Raw genomic sequence first — 24387 nt, 5'->3', positions numbered from 1 at the left:
GGCGACCCATTCTAGGTATTTAGATACCTTGATAAAACCTGCAGTTTTTTTGAACTTCTTCTTTTATTTTAAGAGCTACGTCGGGTTTCATTCGACGTAACATTTGTTTTACAGGTTTAAGAATTAATGGTATGGTGTGTTGAGCTATCTCTCTATTAATGCCTAACATATCTTCATATGACCAAGCGAATACATCGATGAATTCTTTAAGCAAGTCAATTAAATCGGTTCTTTCTTTTTCATTAAGTGTTAATCCGATTTTAACTTCTCTTTTATTGGTTGAATCATTTGAGACATCAACCGTCTTAGTTTCCTCAATTATCGGTGTTTTCTTTTCAAGTGTTTCCATTGCTTTAATAAGTTCTTTGTCATTTTCATTGTTAGTTAAGCAATGCTCATCATCTTGGGTTAAAGAAGAACACAAAGAGTAAGGAGAAGAAGACATATTATTAAATTTTGAGATCATTACATCAAAGAGAGATATGTCCTCAGGGACTTGATCACTAACTATTGTAGGGGAAGAGATAGCAGGAGGGGTGCTACAAGTAAAGGCTTAGATGACTCTATAGGGAGAGACTCTGACTTTGACTCTGACTCAGACGACTCTTCGAACATTGGTCCTTGCCTCGTTATGATGGAGATTTTCCTTCCTCTTGGAGTAGTCACCTTGACGGTCTTGCGCCACCCTTGTAGTGATCCTTCTGCTGGAGTGATGAGCTTTGAGCGATCAAAGCTTTCGCTTTGTAGGACTGTTTGAATGAGCGAGGATTTATCCTCTTTTTATGTTGGCTTATCTTTTTCTCGCCCGAATAGTAGTCTCGTGACATTTAAGTCAAAGCATGGGGGTGCTTTCTCCTTGTGAACAGGAGTTGGGATTTCGTCTATGAAGTAGCAATCTAAGAAAATCTTAAATCCCGGTTGCCTTATGCCATTTACGACAAATGGTTCAGGAAATTCGGAACATGGATAGTCCCCTCCTTCTTTTATGAATTGTCCATTGAGGGTAAGAGGATACTGATCCATTGAGATTGCTTTCATGTGGATGCGAGCGTCCCTACGTGCCTTTGACTTTTCTTGGGCTCGCTTGAGATCTTCCCGAGTCGGTTCGAAATCAAGTCCGAAAGTGTCTAATTTAGGTAGGCCAGGTGATTCCAGCGGTTTTTCTATTTCTTTCTTCTTTTCTAGGGTCATCCTAGGAAAATGTCCTTGCTTCTTTAGAATAGCGTTCACGATCATATTGGGGTGGGGGTCATGGCAGAGAGGTGTCCTTTCATCCTCCTCTATTAAGGAACCTCTTCATTAAAGCCCCACAAATCTTCATCGTCTTTATCGTGCTCCACATTAATTATTGGATTCTCTATAGCTTTAATCCTCATGGGTTAAGCATCGATTGTAATGGGAATTCCTCCAACTATGGCTTTTACCTGTTGGTGGAGTGACGAAGGTAGAGCCTTTAGGTCATGAATCCAAGGGCGTCCCAACAATAGATTGAACGAAGCCTTAATATCTACTACTTGGAACGTAGTAGCGTGTTCTATTGCTCCCGTCGTTACGTTCATAGTAATTTTACCAAGAGCTTGACGACAACTGTTGTCATAAGCTCTTATTCCTTGCGTTGACGGGGTTAGGTCTTCATCCCTTATGCCTAGCATTCTTGCAGTTCTAAGTGGACAGACATTTATGTCCGATCCATTGTCTACAAGAGTCATAGGGACGTTCATTCTCTTGCAAACCACTGTAAGGTTTAATGCCTTAATGCTTGTCACCTTCTAGAGGTAAGTCTTTGTCGGAAAAGGTAATCAAGTTGATAGGACTAGGGAGATCACTTGTACGGAAGTTAGCCAACCCCTCATGTTGTAGCCAAGCCTAACAACTTGGTTATGGACATTTCTTTGGTTCAAGACGTAGCATCATGTATTGGTGCTATGCATTCTATCCATGGGCAGCAAGATATTCAATCCCTTGAATTTCTTGTTGTTCTTATTAACTAGTTTATTCTAGTTCTTTTTATGCTTTGAATAAATTGTAAACTTTAGTCATTTTAAGTTTGCAAATTAGTTATATTTTTTCTTAGTTCTTTTTAGCTGATTTTAGTTCGAAAAATATTGTCACATACACAGAAAAGTACAAGTACAAAGATACATCAAAATGGCAGCCATTTAAGCTTGGAATCCGAAATTCTTTTACAAGGAATTTCAAAGCTTTGACTTGGGAGTTACAATCAGTTTTCAAAGAGGAATTACAAGCCATTACAAGCCTTAACTTCAGCCTTCAAGTGGCCGTTGATATCAGTCAACATTGGAGCATCTTAAGCCTTAATTTCAGCCTTCAATTGGCTGTTTAATTCAGTCAGCTTTTGGAGCAACTAAAGGGCGTCCAAGTACACCCTTGTCCACATACATTCAAGCTAATTTCAAGGCTTGAACCAAGGAGGAGTTACACTTCTTTGCTGTTTGAATTTGGGCGTGAAAATTGGAGGAAATACATCTCCAACTTGCTGCTTGGATGGGCGTGAATTAAGGGGAGTTACACTCTCTTAATTCTGATTTTATTTCAGCCTTAATTTGGAGGTTATAAGCCACCATTTTCTCTTTGATGTATCTAGTTAAATAAGGCTTCTTTTAATAATGTATCTAGACAACAAAAGCTGATTTGTACTTAGCTTTAGCTTAGGCGTGTAACAAGTGAGCTGAACAGCCACTTAAGTTAGCTTGTACTTAAGGATGCTTGTTTACTATAAATAGCAAGCAAATGTGAATGAAAAAATCAGATTATTCAAACAAAAAAACTTTTCTTACATTCGTTTCTTGGATTAGAAACAAAAACCTGAAATTCTTGGATTTGGAATTTCGTTTCCTTTTCTTAGTTAGCTAGTTTAGGCTACTAGTTGGCTTGTGATCTTAGGAATCCAAAACGTTTCTTAGTGGTGTGACTTTATCTAAGAAGCCTTTGGTTCTTTAGCCTTATCTATCCCTTGGTTTATCCCTTGTGTATTTCGAGTGTTACTCCAAATATACAACATTTGGCGCTAGAAGGAGGGGGATCTAGCAAAACAAATACCCAAACACATGCCCCAAACACAAACCATGTCCGACATCCCACCCCCTAATTGGCAAGAATATGTCAATAAGGTTGCACAAGAGAAAGAAGATATGGAGCAACGAATGCAATATTTGCAAGATCAGTTAAAAGATCTTTCTACTAAGTTGCGCCATCAAAAAGAGGGTTCACCCAATCATAGTGATGAAGAATTGAGTGAATCTAATTTCAATCACAATCATAGACCTTTTCATGAAAGAGAAAGGTCACGGCCTAATAATGACATTAAGGCTGACATCCCGGAGTATGATGGCAAACTCGATGCTGATGAGTTTGTAGAATGGCTTAGAACGGTGGAGAGAGTGTTTGATTACAAGCAAACACCGGCAGAAAAAAAGGTGAAGATTGTAGCCTTGAAGTTAAGAAAATATGCCTGAACTTGGTGGGCTAGTGTGTGTGCCAAAAGGGAAAGGCAAGACAAAGAGAAAGTGAGATCGTGGACCAAGATGAAAAAGATGCTGAAACAAAAGTTTCTTCCCACATACTATGTGCAAGAAAACTTTTCCAAGTTCCACAACCTCAAACAAGGTACAAAATCAGTAGAAGAATATGCTAGGAATTTGAAGGATTTGTCATGAAATGTGGAGTAGAGGAAGATGAACCTCAAACATTGGTGCGCTTTTTGGGGGGACTTGACCCAAAAATAGCCAATGTGGCCGAACTACACCCTTACACCACCCTTGAAGAGCTCATTATCTTAGCACATAAGATTGAGTAGCAACAAAAAGCAAGAGGCAAAAGTGAATCATCACGTATTGCACCTCAAACCTCATTTCCCCAAAAAAAGCAAACATCCAATTTCCCACCTTTCAAACCCACATCCAATCAGCCTACTTCTAAACCACCTTCACAAAACACCCAAAATTCCAACCCAAAACCAGCCCTAAGAAGATGTTTTAGGTGTCAAGGCCTTGGACATTTGGCTAGTGATTGTCCAAATAAAAAGATTGTCACTTTGATCGAGCATGAAGAGGAGGACAAATTAGAAATTGAAGTGGACAACAACCTTGAGGAGAATGATGATTATGCGTGTCTTGGACCGGATGAAGGAGAATGCTTGGTGGTTCGACGTACACTAAGCAATATGATTAGCAAAGAAAGGAGTTTGCAACGTGAGGCAATCTTTCACACTCGTTGCACCATTGGTGGTAAGGTATGTACCTTGATTATTGATGGAGGTAGTTGTACCAATGTAGCTTCACAAGTAATGATAGACAAGCTGAAAATAAAAACCGTCCCTCACCCTAAACCTTATGTGATTCAATGGCTAAATCATGGTAAAGGGATTCAAGTAACACAACAAGTCTTGTTATCATTTAGCATAGGTAAAACTTATGAGGAAGAATTATGGTGTGATGTTATACCTATGGATGCATGTCATATTTTACTTGGTAGACCTTGGCTGTTTGATAGGCGTGTGATGCATGATGGGTATAAAAACACATATTCCTTCACTAAGGATGGACAAAAAATACTCCTTACCCCTCTAAACCTCAAAAACGGCCACCCCATATCCACACCCCCACTTCCCTTACCACTCTCATAAAATCAGAATTGCATGAGTATAAAGCTCACAAACAATTCATTTTAAGCCAACTTGATACCCCTTCCCAATCGACACAAAAAGAACCACACCCACTCCTCACCCCTCTTCTCAAAACCTTTTCCCATGTTTTCCCCGAAGACATTCCCCATTGCCTACCCCCAAAACGTGACATACAACAAAAAATTGATCTTGTTCCCGGATCAATGCTCCCAAACAAACCAGCCTATAGAACCACTCCAAAAGAAACCGAAGAGATTAGGAGGCAAGTGGAAGAATTACTGTCCAAGGGTCTTATTCGTAAGTCTCTTAGTCCATGTGCTTGTCCTACTTTGATTGTGCATAAGAAGAATGGAGAATGGAGAATGTGTGTTGATAGTAGGTCAATCAATAAAATCACTATCAAGTACCGGTTTCCTATTCCAAGGTTGAATGATTTACTTGATGATTTGCATGGTTCTAAAGTGTTCTCTAAAATTGATTTGAGAAGTGGCTATCATCAAATTTGAATTTTCGAAGGAGATGAATGGAAGACCGCTTTCAAGACAAAGGAGGGCCTCTATGAGTGGCTTGTGATGCCATTTGGTTTGTCTAATGCACCATCTACATTTATGCGCCTTATGAATCAGGTTATGCAACCTTTCATGGGTAAATTTGTTGTAGTTTATTTTGATGATATTTTGGTGTATAGTAGGGAGGAAGAAAAGCATTCTATGCACTTGCAACAGGTTTTTGAAGCCCTTGAACGTGAGAAATTGTATGGTAACTTAGAGAAGTGTCATTTCTTCATTTCCCAAGTTATTTTTCTTGGATTTAAAGTCTCATCATAAGGCATTGAAGTTGATGAAAAGAAAGTTGCTGCAATTCGTGAGTGGCCCACGCCACAAACCATTCAACAAGTTTGAAGCTTTCATGGACTTGCTTCTTTCTATAGAAGATTTGTGCGGAATTTTAGTACCCTCATGGCATACTATGACAAGAAAAGAAAGAAGGTCCGTTTTCAGCCCGGTGACTTAGTTTGGATTCATCTTCGAAAGGAAAGATCACCTTCCAAAAGGCGGTCCAAGGTTAGTCCTCGTAGTGATGGTCCATTTGCTATTGTTGAAAAGGTGAATGATAATGCTTACAAAGTTGAGTTGCCCGGAGATTATGGTGTTTCTAGCACCTTTAATGTGGCTGATTCATCACCTTACTATGATGAGTTTGAAGAGTTGTCGAGTTTGAGGGCAAACTCTTTTCAAGAAGGGGGGAATGTTGTAGCCAAGCCTAACAACTTGGTTATGGACATTTCTTTGGTTCAAGACGTAGCATCATGTATTGGTGCTATGCATTCTATCCATGGGCAGCAAGATATTCAATCCCTTGAATTTCTTGTTGTTCTTATTAACTAGTTTATTCTAGTTCTTTTTATGCTTTGAATAAATTGTAAACTTTAGTCATTTTAAGTTTGCAAATTAGTTATATTTTTTCTTAGTTCTTTTTAGCTGATTTTAGTTCGAAAAATATTGTCACATTCACACAAAAGTACAAGTACAAAGATACATCAAAATGGGAGCCATTTAAGCTTGGAATCCGAAATTCTTTTACAAGGAATTTCAAAGCTTTGACTTGGGGGTTACAATCAGTTTTCAAAGAGGAATTACAAGCCATTACAAGCCTTAACTTCAGCCTTCAAGTGGCCGTTGATATCAGTCAACATTGGAGCATCTTAAGCCTTAATTTCAGCCTTCAATTGGCTGTTTAATTCAGTCAGCTTTTGGAGCAACTAAAGGGCGTCCAAGTACACCCTTGTCCACATACATTCAAGCTAATTTCAAGGCTTGAACCAAGGAGGAGTTACACTTCTTTGCTGTTTGAATTTGGGCGTGAAAATTGGAGGAAATACATCTCCAACTTGTTGCTTGGATGGGCGTGAATTAAGGGGAGTTACACTCTCTTAATTCTGATTTTATTTCAGCCTTAATTTGGAGGTTATAAGCCACCATTTTCTCTTTGATGTATCTAGTTAAATAAGGCTTCTTTTAATAATGTATCTAGACAACAAAAGCTGATTTGTACTTAGCTTTAGCTTAGGCGTGTAACAAGTGAGCTGAACAACCACTTAAGTTAGCTTGTACTTAAGGATGCTTGTTTACTATAAATAGCAAGCAAATGTGAATGAAAAAAATCAGATTATTCAAACAAAAAAACTTGTCTTACATTCGTTTCTTGGATTAGAAACAAAAACCTGAAATTCTTGGATTTGGAATTTCGTTTCCTTTGCTTAGTTAGCTAGTTTAGGCTATTAGTTGGCTTGTGATCTTAGGACTCCAAAACGTTTCTTAGTGGTGTGACTTTATCTAAGAAGCCTTTGGTTCTTTAGCCTTATCTATCCCTTGGTTTATCCCTTGTGTATTTCGAGTGTTACTCCAAATATACAACACCTCAGGAGTGGTGTCAGAATCTATCCCTATCTTGTCCAAGGCATTCATTACAGCCAACCTATGCTCTCGAGATGTTGCTAGAAGCTTCCATATGCTCATTTCAACCTTAGTTTTCTTGAACTGTTTTACAATGTCATTGTCTTCTATGATAGGTATGGGAACTTGCTGTGTGGTTGGCATAGGTTGTGTGGAAACAGGAGGTTGCATTCTCCCGAATCTAGTGAGGACGTCTATGGATGAATCTTCTTCTACCCAGAAGTCATCCATGGCATACGACACCGAAGGTGGAGGTCCTACCATATCTTTCAAGTAAACGTCCTCTTCATCGTTGTCCCAAACTCCATTAATATTTACGTCTTCTTCTGGTGGAACTCGGACTAGCCTCTTATCATCAATCATTTTCTAAATTAAATCCTTAAATTTAAAACAGTTTTCAATAGTGTGACCCCCTGATTGATGATATTGACAATAAAGTCTATCTGTCCTTTTTAACGATTCAAATGGTCTCGGTTCGAGTGGTTTGATCTCGCCACTCTCGGAGAGCATTTTGAGTCTATTACTCTTCTTGGGTTTATCGATTACTTGCAATGAAAAGTGTTTCGGATCATAGGTCATTCCCATGGGTGTGAACTCTTTCCTAGGTTTATTTTTCGAGGGTGGAACCTCATCATAATTTTTCTGAAGTATCTTCACAACTTCGAGGGCTTCACGTAGCAAGTTTTATCCTTCCAACATGGACAGTGTAAGCAATTGTACGTCCTCTTTACTTGCTAATTCTGGAAGGTTATCCGCGGCATCGAAAAAGATCTCCTCCTCTTCTTCGATAGCATGGATTTCTTCGACAAGTTTGAGGACAGATGAGGGATCAACCTCATTTTCCTCATCAGAGATGGCCAAGGAGTGAGCGATAGGCGCATTATCAATAATTGGCTTTTCACTTGCAGGAGGCAATGGTAGCTTGTTATTGTCGATTCAGTCTTAGATAGCTTCTTTAAGCTTCCAACAGTTCTCGGTAAGATAGCTCCTACCTTGGTGATACTTGCAATGTGCATTGGGGTTCCAATTAGCCGTCCTCTTCCCGACTGGTGGGTCCCCAAATGGTCTAATAGGAGTTATAAGACCTTTAGCATTTAATCGATTAAATGCGGTGTCATAACTCATACCAATAGGAGTAAAGTTCCTCCTAAATGGTTTCTTTTGTACTTGATTATTCATAGCAAGGACTTCACTTAAGTTAAAGGTACCAACATTATTTGAGTGGGTGGTTTTGGAAGAAGAAGGATTGTCGTTCTTCTTGCCTTTCCAGCCACTGTTGGAGTTATTGTTAGCAGCTTTCAACTTAGCCAGGTCGTCTTCAATATTAATTCCAATGTCGTAGACGGCCTTGAAGGTATGGAGATTATTCTGGTATTTGAGATGCTTGGAGTACTTCTCTTGAAGGTTTTTGATGAATAACCTTACGGACTCTTTTTCACTTGGCACCTCAATCATCTTAGCTGAGGTTTCTCTCCATTTGTTAAGGAAAGAGGTGAAACCTTTATTCTCTTTCTGCTTGAGGATTTCAAGTTCCCTATAGTCAGTCTCAACATGAATATTGCATTTGTATCTATCAATGAAAGCATTTACTATGGACTCCCAAGGAGAGGTTCTGTCTTTCTCAAGAGAAAATAACCATTTGTTGGCAAACGGTTTTGAGAGATAGTGACCCTTATACTCATTATTGTTTCGAAGGCTCTTAAATGAAAGTAAGGGTTGTCAGTTGCTTTGAATTTCGGGATGTTGTTGGCATTGAACTTCTGCGAAAGAAGTTTCTTGTCCACCGAGACCCCTTTTGAACTAATCCCTTGAAAGTTGTAGTCACTAGACAGTTTGCTCAAACTCTCTTGCATGAGGTCCATCTGTTGTTGTTTCACAGGATCATTAATCTTGAGGGTTAAAACCTTTAACGCCTCTGTCATAGTAATCAGTTTGTTCCTGAGCTCATTGACTTCCTCTTGAGTTGCCATTGTTGTCTTAGCTTTCCTCTTACGAGCGATGGGTTTGTCGAAAAGTTGGACTTGGATAAAAAGGTTGCTATTGATTAAACCCCCTTCCTTTCTTGACCACGCGCTGTAAATTAAACTATTTTTGTGTTAATTATTTGACTCAAATTGACCTTGAATTTACGGTTTGAAAGAGAAAAAGGAAAAATAGGTGCATATTTTTGGCAAAAATAAGGTAGATATTTTTGGGAGTTAATTATAGGGTTCAAACAAGTTATATATTTGGAGAATTAATATCCGACTTACCCCCTAAAAAAATGGCGGAAAAACGCGCATACAAGAATCCCTTAGACATGGTCAAAGTGTACATTAGTGTGTGCTTTATATGGTGAGTGTAAGTGGCATGCTTTGACTCTTGTGTAAGACCATGGGACTTAGTGCTTAGAATCGATTAATGACTTGACAAGGTATAATTACCAGTAAAAATTAACCGAATCGACTAGAAAACTACTTAATTAGACATAAAGTGATGACTCTAGCGATAAACCGAACTGTCGCCAAAACAACAGGACTGGCGCCTCTCTTTGTAGTGTAGAGCCAAATGACAGGACAACCGCCAGGCGCTACACTCTACAGAATGGCGCTACAGTTTAAATTTTGGCGCCATTGCTGGAGCGTCGATCTAAAACAGTTTTCGGTATTATTACTCTACAGGGTATGTCTAAAGTCGTACTAATTCAACTGTGATTAAATATTAAACTTTATTTACTCAAATTAATTAATTAATTAATTAGTTAGGCAAAGTTCTTTTAGTCATAAATCAATTTATTTAATCTTAGCACAAGTCAAACAAACGGTTAGGAAAAACACATTAATATGCACAACCAATAATGCACAATTAGTCAAGTAGGCACAACATGATGCAATGAGTTTGCAACCTAAGCATGGCTCTAGTTCTCTAAAGTTTGGGATATGGGTTAGTCAATAGAGGGTCCATGGTTAATTGTCCAGATGCACCGCGCGGAAGCCTAACCGTGAAGGGTTGGCGCAAGTGGATGGGACACCGCGAGTTTAGAAAAACTCGCTTCCATGGTTTGGTGAATTCAATATTCTTGGATGTACCCTTTGTTGCTCAGAGCGTTCAATAAGGTAGATGGAGCATGAATTCCCAGAGGGTTATGTCCATATGTAGAAGATATATAGGTTTCAGAAAAGTGAGAAAAACCCAATCAGGAAGTAGGATCCAGCAAACAGTGCTCAAAACTGGTCAAAATTAGAACGCATATTTCTGGCTCGGTATTGAAAGAACTTGGCGCCAGCGAACAGAGTCCAGCGCCACTTTTTGGCTTTAGCGCCTGGTGACAGAAGCTGTCGCCTGGCGCTAACGTCAAAAAGTTGGCGCTAGTCTTTGTTCGCTGATGCTAGTTCCTACATGCCTTCGCAGCTTTCTGTGCTCGATAAAATTTTCCGGTTTTGCACAGCATTATTTCGATCCTAGTTGTGAAATATATTCCTCAAATTTCCTACGTGTAAAAATCCTATGTTTTAACTCATTATGGATGGTCTTTCCAATGAGATCTTTTTTATGCATATGACAATAATGTTAATCAAAATTACGCACATGAAATACTTAGAACTTTTCGAGTCTCATCCACTCATTCTAAATCATTGCCGAAATAAATCACAGGAAAAAATAGAAATCCTCCCCAGCGGAGTCGCCAAAAAATGTAGGGAATATTTCAAGCATTATCCCTAGTTTGAACCCCACTATGATCCTACACTAAAGTACGGTGGCGTCCAAAGGGGTAGAAAATAGAGAAAAAGAGTCGCCAACAAGTTTTAGGAACTTGTAAACCGTTCACGAGGTGAAGGTCACACCCCTTAACGATCCATGAGATCGTCAACTCCAATAGGTCTGGAACCATGACTGGTAGGAAGGTACAAATCCAACTTAAAAGAGATTGAACCTACCCTAATAATAGGCCTCTACTTTATTCTGATCGTATTTATGTGTGCTTTCTGACTAACATGACACCAATAGGTTTACCCTAAACCTGTTTATGTATGTTGGTTGAATATTAATACACAGATAAAACTATTATTGGCGATCACTTAAATTATAATCATAATTAACCCTAAACAAGATTATTAATTATCTTATTAAGCGTGATTACACGTACCAATTCCCTTTAACCATGCGTAAAAGGCATGATCAAGCAATAACAATAAATATCAAGCAACAAATAATCATAACAATTATAATCTTAATCATAATAATAATTATAATAATCATGTTAAAGCATAATATTAATGGCAAGATCCTAGGCATGATACTAACAAGATTAATAACAAACCCTAGCATGTCACTAAGCATTAAAAATCAAATATATAGCCCTAACATGATACTAAAAGGCATCATAGAAATCATAATTGACATTATATTATTTACCCTAAACATGATACTAGGAATTTATTGTTGTCACCATAAACATCAAATTAAGAAAAACATCCTAACATGATACTAGGAATCATAATAACAACCTAGACATGATTTCTATATCATAATATCAATTAAACAATTAAAGCACTTACTTGGATGCATCGTACCTCTTTCTAATAACAAAATACACAAGTTAGTAACTTTAAGGAAAATAATAAACAATAATTAAATTAAATAATTGAAATAGAGATTTGGGACCAAACCCTCAAAAATATCAAACCTTTCACGTCTAGGGCGAAGGCAACTTCGAATAATGCTAGGTGTGTCTAGATCTTGTGATTGTGGAATTTTGTATGAAGGTCTATTTAGAAAATAGAGAAAAAGAAAGCTTTAGCTTAGAGAGAAAATAAAATTAGAGTGTTGATGATTGTAGATGATTGAAAACGAAGTTTTTAGGAGGCTATTTATAGAGAAAATCAGCCAAAAAGATAAAAAAAAAACAAACTAGAATTCTGACGCGAAAAAACGAAGTTAGCGCCAGACGCTAACGCTAGCGCCAGGTGCCAGGCTTAGCGTCAGTCGCTAATGCTGGAGTTAGGCGCTAATTAAAATTTTTACGCGTTTTCTAAATTCAGATAAAATTTAACCGTACAGGAGGATAAAATTGTATTTTCCTCAAAAACACTCTTTTATCAATGCTTTATCAATGCTAATTGACTTAGGAATGAAAAGAACCTTCTAGAAGAATCTAGAAAACTAAAATCATTCCTAATTGCATTAGAAATGATAAATCCATACTAGGCCCTCCTCTAGATCATTGGGCCGCATATAAGGCTCAAACCGGGCCTAGTTTAGTAACTTGGCCATAACTTCCTCATTATTCATCGGTATTGGTCTTATAATATATTGCTGGAAAGCTCTTTTCAAGCCCCATCCAACTATACTATTATTGGACCCATATTAAGGACCAACAAAACTGGATTGGCTATTTCTTAAAATAGGTTTTCAAAAACAAAAAGCAAAGAAAAGAAATGAAAACTATCCGCAACACTAGACTTTCCACACTTTCACTTCATTCGATTATGATTCGACGTGAAAGGTACTCATCACCGGGTTTGGTTTTGGGGAGACATAAATGGGTGTCTACAATATGTGTTTGACTTTCATTTGATTCAAAAAGCTTTGTCTGAATGTTTTTTACTTTTATTTAATTCAATTAACTTCGTTTAATTCATTTGACTTTTATTCGATTCAAAAATAATTGTTTGAATGTGTTTGACTTTCATTTGATTCAAAACACTTAGTTTAAATTTGTTTGACTATCATTTGATTCAACGAGCTTCCTATAATGCATTTGACTTTCATTCGATTCAAAAAGCTTTGTTTGATATGTTTGACTTTCATTTGATTTAAAAAGCCTTATTTGAATGTAGTTGCCTTTCATTTGATTGAAAATGCTTTGTTTGAATGTGTTTGACTTTAATTTGATTCAATTAGCTTCGTTTAATGCGTTTGACTTTTATTCGATTCAAAAAGCTTTGTTTTAATGTGTTAGACTTTCAATTTATTCAATTAGCTTCGTTTAATGCATTTGAGTTTCATTTGTTTCAAAAAGCTTTATTTGAATGGGTTCTACTTTCTTTTGATTCAATTAGCTTCGTTTAATGCATTTGACTTTCATTCGATTCAAAAAGCTTTGTTTGAATGTCTTTGACTTTCATTTGATTCAATAAGCTTCGTTGAATGCATTTGATTTTCATTCGATTCAAAAAGCTTTGTTTAAATGTGGTTGACTTTCATTTGATTCAATTAGCTTCTTTTAATGCATTTGCCTTTTATTTAATTCAAAAAGCTTTGTTTAAATGTGTTTTACTTTCATTTGATTCAATTAAATTCGTTTAATGCATTTGACTTTCAATTAATTAAAAAAGATTTGTTTTAATGTGTTTGAATTTCATTTGACTTCAAAAGCATTGTTTGAATGTGTTTGACTTTTATATGATTCGAAAAGCTTTGTTTGAATGTGTTTGATACATTTGATTCAAAAAAGTTTTGTTTGAATATGTTTGACTTTCATTCAATTAAAAAAACTTTGTTTGAATGTGTTTGACTTTCACTTGATTCAAAAAGATTTGTTTGAATGTGTTTGACTTTCATTTGATTCAAAAAGATTTATTTGAATGTGTTTGACTTTCATTTGATTCAAAAAGCTTTTTTTTTAATGTGTTTGATTTTCGTTCAATTTAAAAAGCTTTGTTTGAATGTGCTTTACTTTCAATTGATTTAATTAACTACGTAGTATGCATTTGACTTATAATCAATTCAAAAAGCTTTGTTTGAATGTGTATGACTTTAATTTGATTCAAAAAGTTTTGTTTGAATTTCTTTGACTTTCGTTTGAATTAAAAAGCTTTATGTGACTGTGTTTGACTTACATTTGATTTAAAATGATTTGTTTGAAATTGTTTGACTTTCATTTAATAAAATGAGCTTTATTAATGCATTTGACTTTCAATCAATTCAAAAAGCTAGGTATGAATGTGTTTGACTTTCATTTGATTCAAGAAGCTTTGTTTAAATGTGTTTAACTTTCATTTGATTCAAAAACCTTTGTTTGAATATATTTGACTCTCATTTGGTTGAAATAGCTTTGTTTAAATGTGTTTTAACTTTTTTTTCATTTAAAAAGCTTTGTTTGAATGTGTTTGACATTCATTTGACTTATAATGCTTTGTTTTAATTTGTTTGACTTTCATTCTATTTAAAAAGCTTTGTTTGAATGTGTTTAAGTTTCTTTTGATTCAAAAAGCTTTGTTTGAAATTGTTTGACTTTCATTTAATTCAAAAAGCTTTATTTGAATGTGTTTTACTTCCATTTTATTCAAAAATCTTTGTTTGATTGCGTTTGACTTTCATTGATTCAAAAATCTTTCTTTAAATGTGTTAAACTTTTATTATATTTTAAAAGCTTTGTCTGAATGTTTTTGACTTTCATTTGATTCAACTAGCTTCGTTGATTGCATTTGACTTTCATTCGATTCATAAAGGTTTGTTTAAATGTGTTTGACTTTCATTTGATTCAATAATCTTTGTTGAATCCATTTGAATTTCATTCGATTCAAAAAGCTTTGTTTGAATGTCTTTTACTTCATTTGATTCAATTAGCTTCATTTCACGCATTTGACTTTCATTCGATTAAAAAATATTTGTTTTAATGTGTTTGAATTTCATTTGATTTCAAAAGCTTGGTTTGAATGTGTTTGACTTTCATATGATTCGAAAAGCTCTGTTTGAATGTGTTTGATTCATTTGATTCAAAAACCTTTGTTTGAATATGTTTGAATTTCATTCGATTAAAAAAACTTTGTTTGAATGTGTTTGACTTTCATTTGATTCAAAAAGAATTGTTTGAATGTGTTTGACTTTCATTTGATTCAAAAAGCTTTGTTTGAATGTGTTCGACTTTTATTTGGTTCAAAAAGCTTTTTTTGAATATGTTTGATTTTCGTTTAATTAAAAAAGCTTTGTTTGAATGTGCTTGACTTTAAATTGATTTAATTAGCTACGTTAAATGCATTTGAATTTTAATCAATTCAAAAAGCTTTGTTTGAATGCGTATGACTTTAATTTGATTCAAAAAGTTTTGTTTGAATTTCTTAGACGTTCATTAGAATTAAAAACTTTAGTGTGAATGTGTTTGACTTACATTTGATTTAAAATGATTTGTTTGAAATTGTTTGACTTTCATTTAATACAATGAGCTTTATTAATACATTTGACTTTCAATCGATTCAAAATGCTAGGTTTGAACGTGTTTGACTTTTATTTTGATTCAAGAAGCTTTGTTTAAATGTGTTTAACTTTCATTTGATTCAAAAGCCTTTATTTGAATGTATTTGACTCTCATTTGGTTGAAATAGCTTTGTTTGAATGTGTTTAACTTTTTTTTTTCATTTAAAAAGCTTTGTTTGAATGTGTTTGACATTCATTTGACTTATAATGCTTTGTTTTAATTTGTTTGACTTTCATTCTATTTAAAAAGCTTTGTTTGAATGTGTTTAAGTTTCTTTTGATTCAAAAAGCTTTGTTTGAAATTGTTTGACTTTCATTTGATTCAAAAAGCTTTATTTGAATGTGTTTTACTTCCATTTTATTCAAAAAGCTTTGTTTGATTGCGTTTGACTTTAATTGATTCAAAAATATTTCTTTAAATGTGTTAAACTTTTATTATATTTTAAAAGCTTTGTCTGAATGTTTTTGACTTTCATTTGATTCAACTAGCTTCGTTAATTGCATTTGACTTTCATTCGATTCATAAAGGTTTGTTTAAATGTGTTTGACTTTCATTTGATTCAATAATCTTCGTTGAATCCATTTGACTTTCATTCGATTCAAAAAGCTTTGTTTGAATGTGTTTGACTTTCATTTGATTCAATTAGCTTCGTTTAATGCATTTGAATTTTATTCGATTCAAAAAGCATTGTTAGAATGTGTTTGAATTTCATTTGATTCTTAAAGCTTTATTTGAATGCGTATTACTTTCATTTGATTTAAATAGCTTTGTTTGAATTTCTTTGACTTTCATTTGATTTATATAGCTTTGTGTGAATGTGTTTGACATACAATTGATTTAAAATGGTTTCATTGAATGTGTTTGACTATCATTTAATACAATTAGCTTGTTTTAATGCATTTGACTTTCATTCGATTAAAAAAGCTTTGTTTGAATTTGTTTGACTTTCATTCGATTCAAAAATCTTTGTTTGAATGTATTTAATTCTTTTAATTCAAAAAGATTTGTTTGAATATGTTTGACTTTCATTCAATTAAAAAAACTTTGTTTGAATGTGTTTGACTTTCATTTGATTTAAACAGACTTGTTTGAATGTTTTTGACTTTTATTTGATTCAAAAAGCTTTTTTTTAATGTGTTTGATTTTCGTTCAATTTAAAAGGCATTGTTTGAATGTGTTTGACTTTCAATTGATTCAATTAGCTACGTTGAATGCATTTGACTTTTATGACTTAAAAAAGCTTTGTTTGAATGCGTATGACTTTAATTTGATTCAAAAAGCTTTGTTTGTATTTCTTTGACTTTCATTTTAATTAAAAAGCTTTGTGTGAATGTGTTTGACTTACATTTGATTTAAAATGATTTGTTTAAAATTGTTTGAATTTCATTTAATACAATGAGCTTTAATAATGCATTTGACTATCATTCGATTCAAAAAGCTTGGTTTGAATATGTTTGACTTTGATTTGATTCAAAAAGCTTTTTTTGAATGCGTTTGATTTTCGTTCAATTTAAAAAGCTTTGTTTGAATGTGTTTGACTTTCAATTAATTTAATTAGCTACGTTGAATGCATTTGACTTTACATCAATTAAAAACGCTTTGCTTTAATGCGTATGACTTTTATTTAATTCAAAAAACTTTGTTTGAATTTCTTTGACTTTCATTTTAATTAAAAAGCTTTGTGTGAATGTGTTTGACTTACATTTGATTTAAAATGATTTGTTTAAAATTGTTTGAATTTCATTTAATACAATGGGCTTTAATAATGCATTTGACTATCATTCGATTCAAAAAGCTTGGTTTGAATGTGTTTGACTTTCATTTGATTCAAAAAGCTTTTTTTGAATGTGTTTGACTTTAATTTGATTCAATTAGTTTCGTTTAATGCATTAGACTTTTATTCGATTCAAAAAGCTTTGTTTGAATGTGTTTGACTTTCATTTTATTTAATTAGCTTCGTTTAATGCATTTGACTATCATTCGATTCAAAAATATATCTTTGAATGTGCTTGACTTCCATTTTATTCAAAAAGCTTTGTTTGATTGTGTTTGACTTTGATTGATTCAAAAATCTTTGTTTGTATGTGTCTGACTTTCATTTTATTGAAAAAGCTTTGTGTGATTGTTTTTTACTTTTATTTAATTCAATTAACTTCGTTTAATACATTTTGTTTAGGGTAAAAATATTCTATACATGTGGACCAATGAGAGGAGGCCACGTGGCGAGTTCAGGATGGCCCAAGTGGCCCAATACCCTCTTGACACGTGGCCCCCTGAGATAAGCCCCTGAAATGGCAGCCTTCAAGGGCCTAAATCCCCAAAAGCATCGTAAAGCGGCGCAACCCACTAAAATCTAGGTCAAGTGACCTAGATAGGGGTACATTCTCCAACGACCTTATAAATAGGGAGATATTTCTCCATTTTGGAGACACATTGAATCATTATTACACCAACTTTCTCTCTCATCAGAGAAACACCTGAGCTTGGAATTCAAGCAGATCCCCACCTAAATTTCCGCACTCTTTATTCCTTTTCAGGTTACTAATTTGACCGTTGGAGGCGGAGCCTTACCATCCGGAGTCTCCGTTGTTTTTGCAAGTACAGCTCAGTCGGACCAATCTTTGTGACGTAACTCTCCCGAGGGACAAAAGTAACCAAAACATTTGGCGCCGTCTGTGGGGAGAGTACCTCAAGGATGGTTCAAGAGTCTGTACCACCTCCTGAGCGTCTAGTCGACAAATCGGAAGTTTTCACTGACTAAGAGGATGAAGATCCTCAGGTTGAAACTTATATAGCCGAGGATGGCTCCCTAATAACCAAGCGCATTCGGCCAAGAGACACTCTAGAGCGGGGTGCCAACCAGGCGGGTACAAAACAACCCCCTGGACATCCGGAAGGGGAAACCCATATGGCCAGCGGATCAGCTCCCGTCAGTCGAGACGAACTCATGAAGTTCATGACAAGTTTCAAGGGTAAAATTAAAGATCTGATTACAAAGAGTCGGGTTGGCCCAAGCAAGGGTCAATCGGCAAAAAAGACTCCTCTGGAGAAGGGGAAGTCAGTAAAGACCGGCAGCCAACTCCTCATCCAAAGGAGAAGGCAACCCGGACTATTGATTGCTCCAAGATTCTTCTGCCTAAGTGATGAAAATCATGAAGAGTCCATTAGTCCAATCAAACATGATCATCCTACAAGTCCAATTCACAAAGAAATCATTTTTTGCTAAGTCATTTGAAGATCAAGTGTTAGATACTTTTTGTGCGCATGGACCGTTTCTTGCTAACCAAGGGTTTACTTGTTTACATTCTGGTTATGAATGTTAATGGGCATCCTAGGCACGTTTTGAACAGCCTTAGGCATAGGAAAAGGCGTCCTTGAAGCAAGGAGAAACTTCATTGCAAGTCATAAACATTTAGCATGAAGAAAGGCATGAATCAAGGGGAGGTTACTCCACGTTTTTTTGCTGGTTCTTTATGGCTGTTTTTAAGCTTCTTTTCAGCAGTTTTTAAGAGGTTAATTAAGGGTGATTAAAGCCTAAAATCAGTTAAGAAAATCTGCTTAGTATAGGCGTGATTCTAGGCTAGGTTTTAGCTTTCATGTTTAGTTACAATAAACACACGTTAAGCTTGTTTAATGCGTGTAGTTTAGGACTAGTTTGTTTTCTTTATTTAAGCTTATGAAATGTAAGTGTATGGCAGATTATGATATATGAATTAAGAAAGTTTTCTCCTTAAAAACTATTTGTTCTTGTTGCTAAGATAAATCGTTTTTGTTGCCAAGTTTAACTTGACGAATTTGAGTGGTTAAGTGAGTTTTTCCTTCCATGCAAATTAAACAACTAGTGGGTTTTAAGTGAGTAATCCTTGCCTACATATCTTGTTTGTTTAAGTGAGTAATCCTTACAAACTAATCCTTCTTTCTTCTAAAAAACGTTCCTTAACCATTTCCAAAACAACCTACAAACCTTTACCCATAATTTGACTTAAAACACCAACCTTTGTTTCTTTCCACTTAAGTTTGATCCATTATGCTTGTATTAACTAAGACTTTCTATTAGTTTTTACATCATTTAGCGCGTCAGGTAGGGGGCATTTCTGTTTAAAATGGATCAAGCAAACCCAAATGAAACCATTGACCAAAGGAGACTTAGAATGATGGAGGAAAACCAACAAAGAATCTTGGAAACCAATGAGCAATTACATGGTAATATAATGGCTCTAATGGCTCGTTTGTTGACACAAGAACAAAGGGATAGGCGTCAAAACCCTCCTAGATATGATGACAAGAGTCTAAAGGTGGATGTAGACCTTTTTGATGGTACTCTTGACCCTGAGAAGTACTTGGAGTGGGAGCAATCACTTGAGAGGTACTTTGAGTTCAAAGACGTTGAGGAAGATGAACAAAAGTACAAGATTGCTAAGGTAAAGATAGCCAAGTATGCTGAAACTTGGTTGAAAGGAGTCCAAAGAAAACGAGAAAGCAATGGGAAAACTCGTATTTCTACATGGACCAAGCTTAGGAAGAAACTTAGGGGACGATTTGTTCCTTCTAATTACAAGAAATCCATGTATGTGAAATGGAGCACTTTGCAGCAAGGAGGGAGTAGTGTGGAGGAATACATTAAAGAATTTGAGAAACTTTCCATTGTGTGCGAAATAGTGGAAAATGAAGAACTCAAATTAGGGAGGTTTATGGCTGGTTTGGATAAGGACATTTATGAGAAAGTAGAAGTGCAACCCAATCAGACCTTTGATGAAGCTTGTAAGCTTTCGGTGAAATTGGACAATCAAAAGAAGAAGAAGAAACCTTTGAACCCTTTTGACCCAAAATTCAAACGCCCATTTAACCCACCAAAAGAAACCCCTTCCTTTCCAAATTCCACTACCAAAAAGAACCCTGCCTCGTTTGATCTTTCACAAAAAGAAAAAGGAAAAGCCAAAACCGGAGACTTAAGTGACATTGTTTGTTTCAAATGTCATGGAAGAGGGCACTACAAGAGAGATTGTCCTAATGCAAGAGCTTTAACCATACGAGAGCTTAAGAATATGATGGCACAACCTTTTGTCCTTGAAGAAGAGAAGGAGAACAAAAATGGTAGTGAAAATGTACCTTTAGAGTCTTATGATTCTAATGAGGAGGAGGAGCAAGTTGATGAATGTTTTCCCGAAAAAAATAGTCTAGTAATGAGGAGAGCCCTCCAAATGCACGTGGAGGTTGAGAAAACCCCAATTCAAAGAGAAAATGTCTTCTTAACCAAATGCAAGGTTAATGAAGATGTGTGTGACTTGATTGTTGATAGTGGCAGTGAAGCTAATGTTGTGTCAAGTGATCTTGTTAAGAAACTTGACTTGAAGACTACTAGACATCCTACTCCTTACAAGTTGAGTTGGCTTGATAAGAGCAAGAGTACGGGAGTTAGAAAACAATGTCTAGTAAAATTTCAGATTGGTTCGTATGTGGATGAAATTTTATGTGATGTCATTCCCATGGATGCTTGTCACATTTTGTTAGGGAGGCCATGGCAAAGTGACAAAAAATCAGTACATGATGGCCTATCAAACACCTACACCATTACTCACCAAGGCAGCAAGAAAGTGTTGCACCCCTTACCACCACAAAAAAGCCTTTCCCAAACACAATCCCCACCACCACAAAAAGAGCCCAAAAGAAAGGACATTTTGTTACTTTCCTTAAAAGGATTCGAAAACTCTTTGGAGAAGGAAGATGAAGTGTTCTTATTGATTTTTAAAGAGGAACACGAAGGTTTTGTCCAACAAAACCCTAGGCTAGCCGCATTGATCAAGGAGTATGAAGATGTTTTTTCTAATGAATTACCACAAGGGTTGCCTCCTATTCGTGGTATAGAACATCAAATAGATTTGATTCTGGGAGCCCCCCTTTCGAATAAACCCCCTTATAGATGCAATCCCATGGAAACTAAGGAATTACAAAGACAAATTGAGGAGTTGATGCAAATGGGTTACGTGAGAGAATCCATGAGTCCTTGTGCCGTTCCGGCTTTGTTAGTGCCAAAAAAGGATGGAACATGGAGGATGTGTATTGATAGTAGGGCGATGAATAACATAACCATTAAGTATAGGTTTCCTATTCCTAGACTTGATGATATGTTAGATGAGTTGAGTGGAGCTCAAGTGTTTTCCAAGATAGATTTGAGGAGTGGATATCACCAAATTAGAATGAGGGAAGGTGATGAATGGAAAACAACCTTTAAAACTAAGCATGGTTTGTATGAGTGGCTTGTTATGCCATTTGGATTAACAAATGCTCCAAGTACCTTCATGAGACTTATGAACGAAATGTTGAGGCCATTTTTGGGAAAGTTTGTAGTTGTTTACTTAGATGACATTCTCATCTACAGTAAAAATGAGGAGGAGCACTTGAAACACTTGGAAGAGATTTTCAAAACCTTGAGAGAGCAACAATTGTATAAGAAGTTAGAGAAGTGCCATTTTTTGCTAACAGATATTGTTTTCCTTGGTTATATTATTTCAGGTGAAGGAATTAAAGTTGATCCAAGCAAAGTGGAAGCCATTTCTTCATGGCCAATTCCAAAAACAGTCACGGAGGTTCGTTCATTTCATGGACTTACTTCATTCTATAGGAGGTTTATTGAACATTTTAGCACCCTTATGGCTCCCATCACCGAATGTACAAAGAAGGGAAGTTTTCAATGGACTCCACAGGCTCAAAAGGCGTTTGAGTTGGTGAAAAAGAAGATGTGTGAAGCGCCGGTTCTAGCCCTTCCAGATTTCATGAAACCGTTTGAAGTTGAGTGTGATGCAAGTGGAAAAGGAATAGGGGCTGTCCTAATCCAAGAGAAGAAGCCAATTGCGTATTTTAGTGAGAAATTGAGCCAAGGCAAATTGAATTACTCCACGTATGACAAAGAATTCTATGCCATGGTTCGAGCTTTGGATCATTGGTCACATTATTTGAGGCCACAGCCTTTCATCTTACATTCGGATCATGAATCTTTAAGGTTCATTCATGGGCAAAAGAAGTTGAATGCAAGGCATGCTAAGTGGGTGGAATTCCTACAATCTTTCAACTTTGCAACCAAGTACAAGAAAGGCAAAACCAATATTGTGGCGGATGCATTATCAAGAAGGCATAATCTTCTTGGAATCATGGAAACTAAAATTCTTGGTTTCGAGGTCATGAAGGAATCATACAAAGATGATCTTGAACTCAAGGAAATCATGGAGTCTTGCAAGAATGGAGTCCACGGTTCATTTGTCATAATAGATGGTTTCCTTTTCAAAGGGAACAAACTTTGTGTTCCTAAAGGTGCAATTCGAGAGTTGTTGATCAAGGAAGCTCATGGAGGAGGACTTGCTGGTCATATGGGTATACAAAAGATCCTAGAAATCTTACAAAGTCATTTTTATTGGCCAAAAATGTTAGCTAATGTGCACCAAGTTTTGGCTAGGTGTTCTATTTGTCAAAGAGCCAAAATGACGTTTCATAAGGGAGAGTATAAGCCTTTGCCCATTCCCGAAAGACCTTGGGAAGATTTGAGTATGGATTTCATAATGGCCTTGCCTAGAACAGCTCGTGGAAAAGATTCTATCATGGTGGTCGTTGATCGGTTTTCAAAGATGGCTCATTTCATAGCTTGTAAGAAGGTGGATGATGCGTTCAATGTGGCGCAACTTTTTTTTAAAGAAGTGGCTAGATTACATGGTTTTCCTAGAACCATAGTTTCGGATCGTGACACTAAGTTTGTGAGTCATTTTTGGAAGTCCTTGTGGAGGCTCGTGGGTACTAAGCTACTTTTCTCAACAAGCCATCATCCACAAACGGATGGTCAAACCGAAGTGGTGAACCGAATTCTTGGTTCTTTGCTTCGTGCCTTAGTGAATAAGGGAGGTAAAGATTGGGACTTGAAGTTAGCTCATGCAGAGTTTGCCTACAATAGAACTCCAAGCAAACTACAAAGTATTCACCTTTTGAAGTTGTGTATGGTGTGAATCCTTATGTGCCGATTGATTACATTTCGCTTCCTAAAGATAAGTTCGTGCATGGGACAGCCAAGGAGCATATAGAATTCATGATTGATGTCCATAAAGAAGTTAGGAAGAACATAGAAAAGGCAAATGAGTCATACAAGAAGCAAGCTAACAAAAACTTGAGAAATATGAAGAAGTTCGAAGTGGGTGATCTTGTGTGGATATTCTTGCGCAAAGAAAGGTTTCCTAAACAAAGGAAACACAAATTGATTCCTAGGGCTGAAGGACCTTTTCAAATCATGGAAAAGATCAATGATAATGCTTACAAAGTGGACCTTGGAGGGCAATTCGGAGTTTCATCAACTTTCAACGTGGGTGACTTGGCTCCTTATCTAGAAGATGATGAGTTGAGGGCAACTCCTTTCGAAGAAGGGGAGGATGATGCAAATCAGGAAGAGTCCATTAGTCCAATCAAACATGATCATCCTACAAGTCCAATTCACAAAGAAATCATTCTTGCTAAGTCATTTGAAGATCAAGTGTTAGATACTTTTTGTGCGCATGGACCGTTTCTTGCTAACCAAGGGTTTACTTGTTTACATTCTGGTTATGAATGTTAATGGGAATCCTAGGCACGTTTTGAACAGCCTTAGGCATAGGAAAAGTCTTCCTTGAAGCAAGGAGAAACTTCATTGCAAGTCATAAACATTTAGCATGAAGAAAGGCATGAATCAAGGGGAGGTTACTCCACGTTTTTTTGCTGGTTCTTTATGGCTGTTTTTAAGCTTCTTTTCAGCAGTTTTTAAGAGGTTAATTAAGGGTGATTAAAGCCTAAAATCAGTTAAGAAAATATGCTTAGTATAGGCGTGATTCTAGGCTAGGTTTTAGCTTTCATGTTTAGTTACAATAAACACACGTTAAGCTTGTTTAATGCGTGTAGTTTAGGACTAGTTTGTTTTCTTTATTTAAGCTTATGAAATGTAAGTGTATGGCATATTATGATATATGAGTTAAGAAAGTTTTCTCCTTAAAAACTATTTATTCTTGTTGCTAAGATAAATCGTTTTTGTTGCCAAGTTTAACTTGACGAATTTGAGTGGTTAAGTGAGTTTTTCCTTCCATGCAAATTAAACAACT

General features: G+C 35.9%; 1 protein-coding gene across 1 annotated transcript; it reads left to right on the top strand.

Annotated features, from left to right (window-relative positions):
- The first annotated feature begins 19971 nt into the window (after positions 1-19971).
- Positions 19972-23870, top strand: LOC110704217. Its single transcript, XM_021882012.1, has 4 exons — positions 19972-21139; positions 21413-22648; positions 22853-23025; positions 23220-23870. Exons 1-4 carry the CDS (start codon positions 19972-19974, stop codon positions 23868-23870), a joined length of 3228 nt encoding a protein of 1075 aa, XP_021737704.1.
- The last annotated feature ends 517 nt before the right edge of the window (positions 23871-24387 follow it).

The sequence above is a fragment of the Chenopodium quinoa genome, unplaced genomic scaffold (assembly GCF_001683475.1).
Source record: "Chenopodium quinoa cultivar QQ74 unplaced genomic scaffold, ASM168347v1, whole genome shotgun sequence".
NCBI classification, from domain to species: Eukaryota; Viridiplantae; Streptophyta; class Magnoliopsida; order Caryophyllales; family Amaranthaceae; genus Chenopodium; species Chenopodium quinoa.
Note: the sequence above shows the minus strand (reverse complement) of the source record. Positions and strands in the feature narration are given on the sequence as shown.

Coding starts and splice junctions, on each gene's coding strand:
- LOC110704217 (XM_021882012.1), top strand. CDS start 19,972: ATGGCTGGTTTGGATAAGGACATTTATGAGAAAGTAGAAGTGCAACCC. Junction 22,649..22,852: donor AGGACTTGCTGGTCATATGG/GTATACAAAAGA, acceptor TGCCTAGAACAG/CTCGTGGAAAAGATTCTATC. Junction 23,026..23,219: donor CGGATCGTGACACTAAGTTT/GTGAGTCATTTT, acceptor TGCCTACAATAG/AACTCCAAGCAAACTACAAA.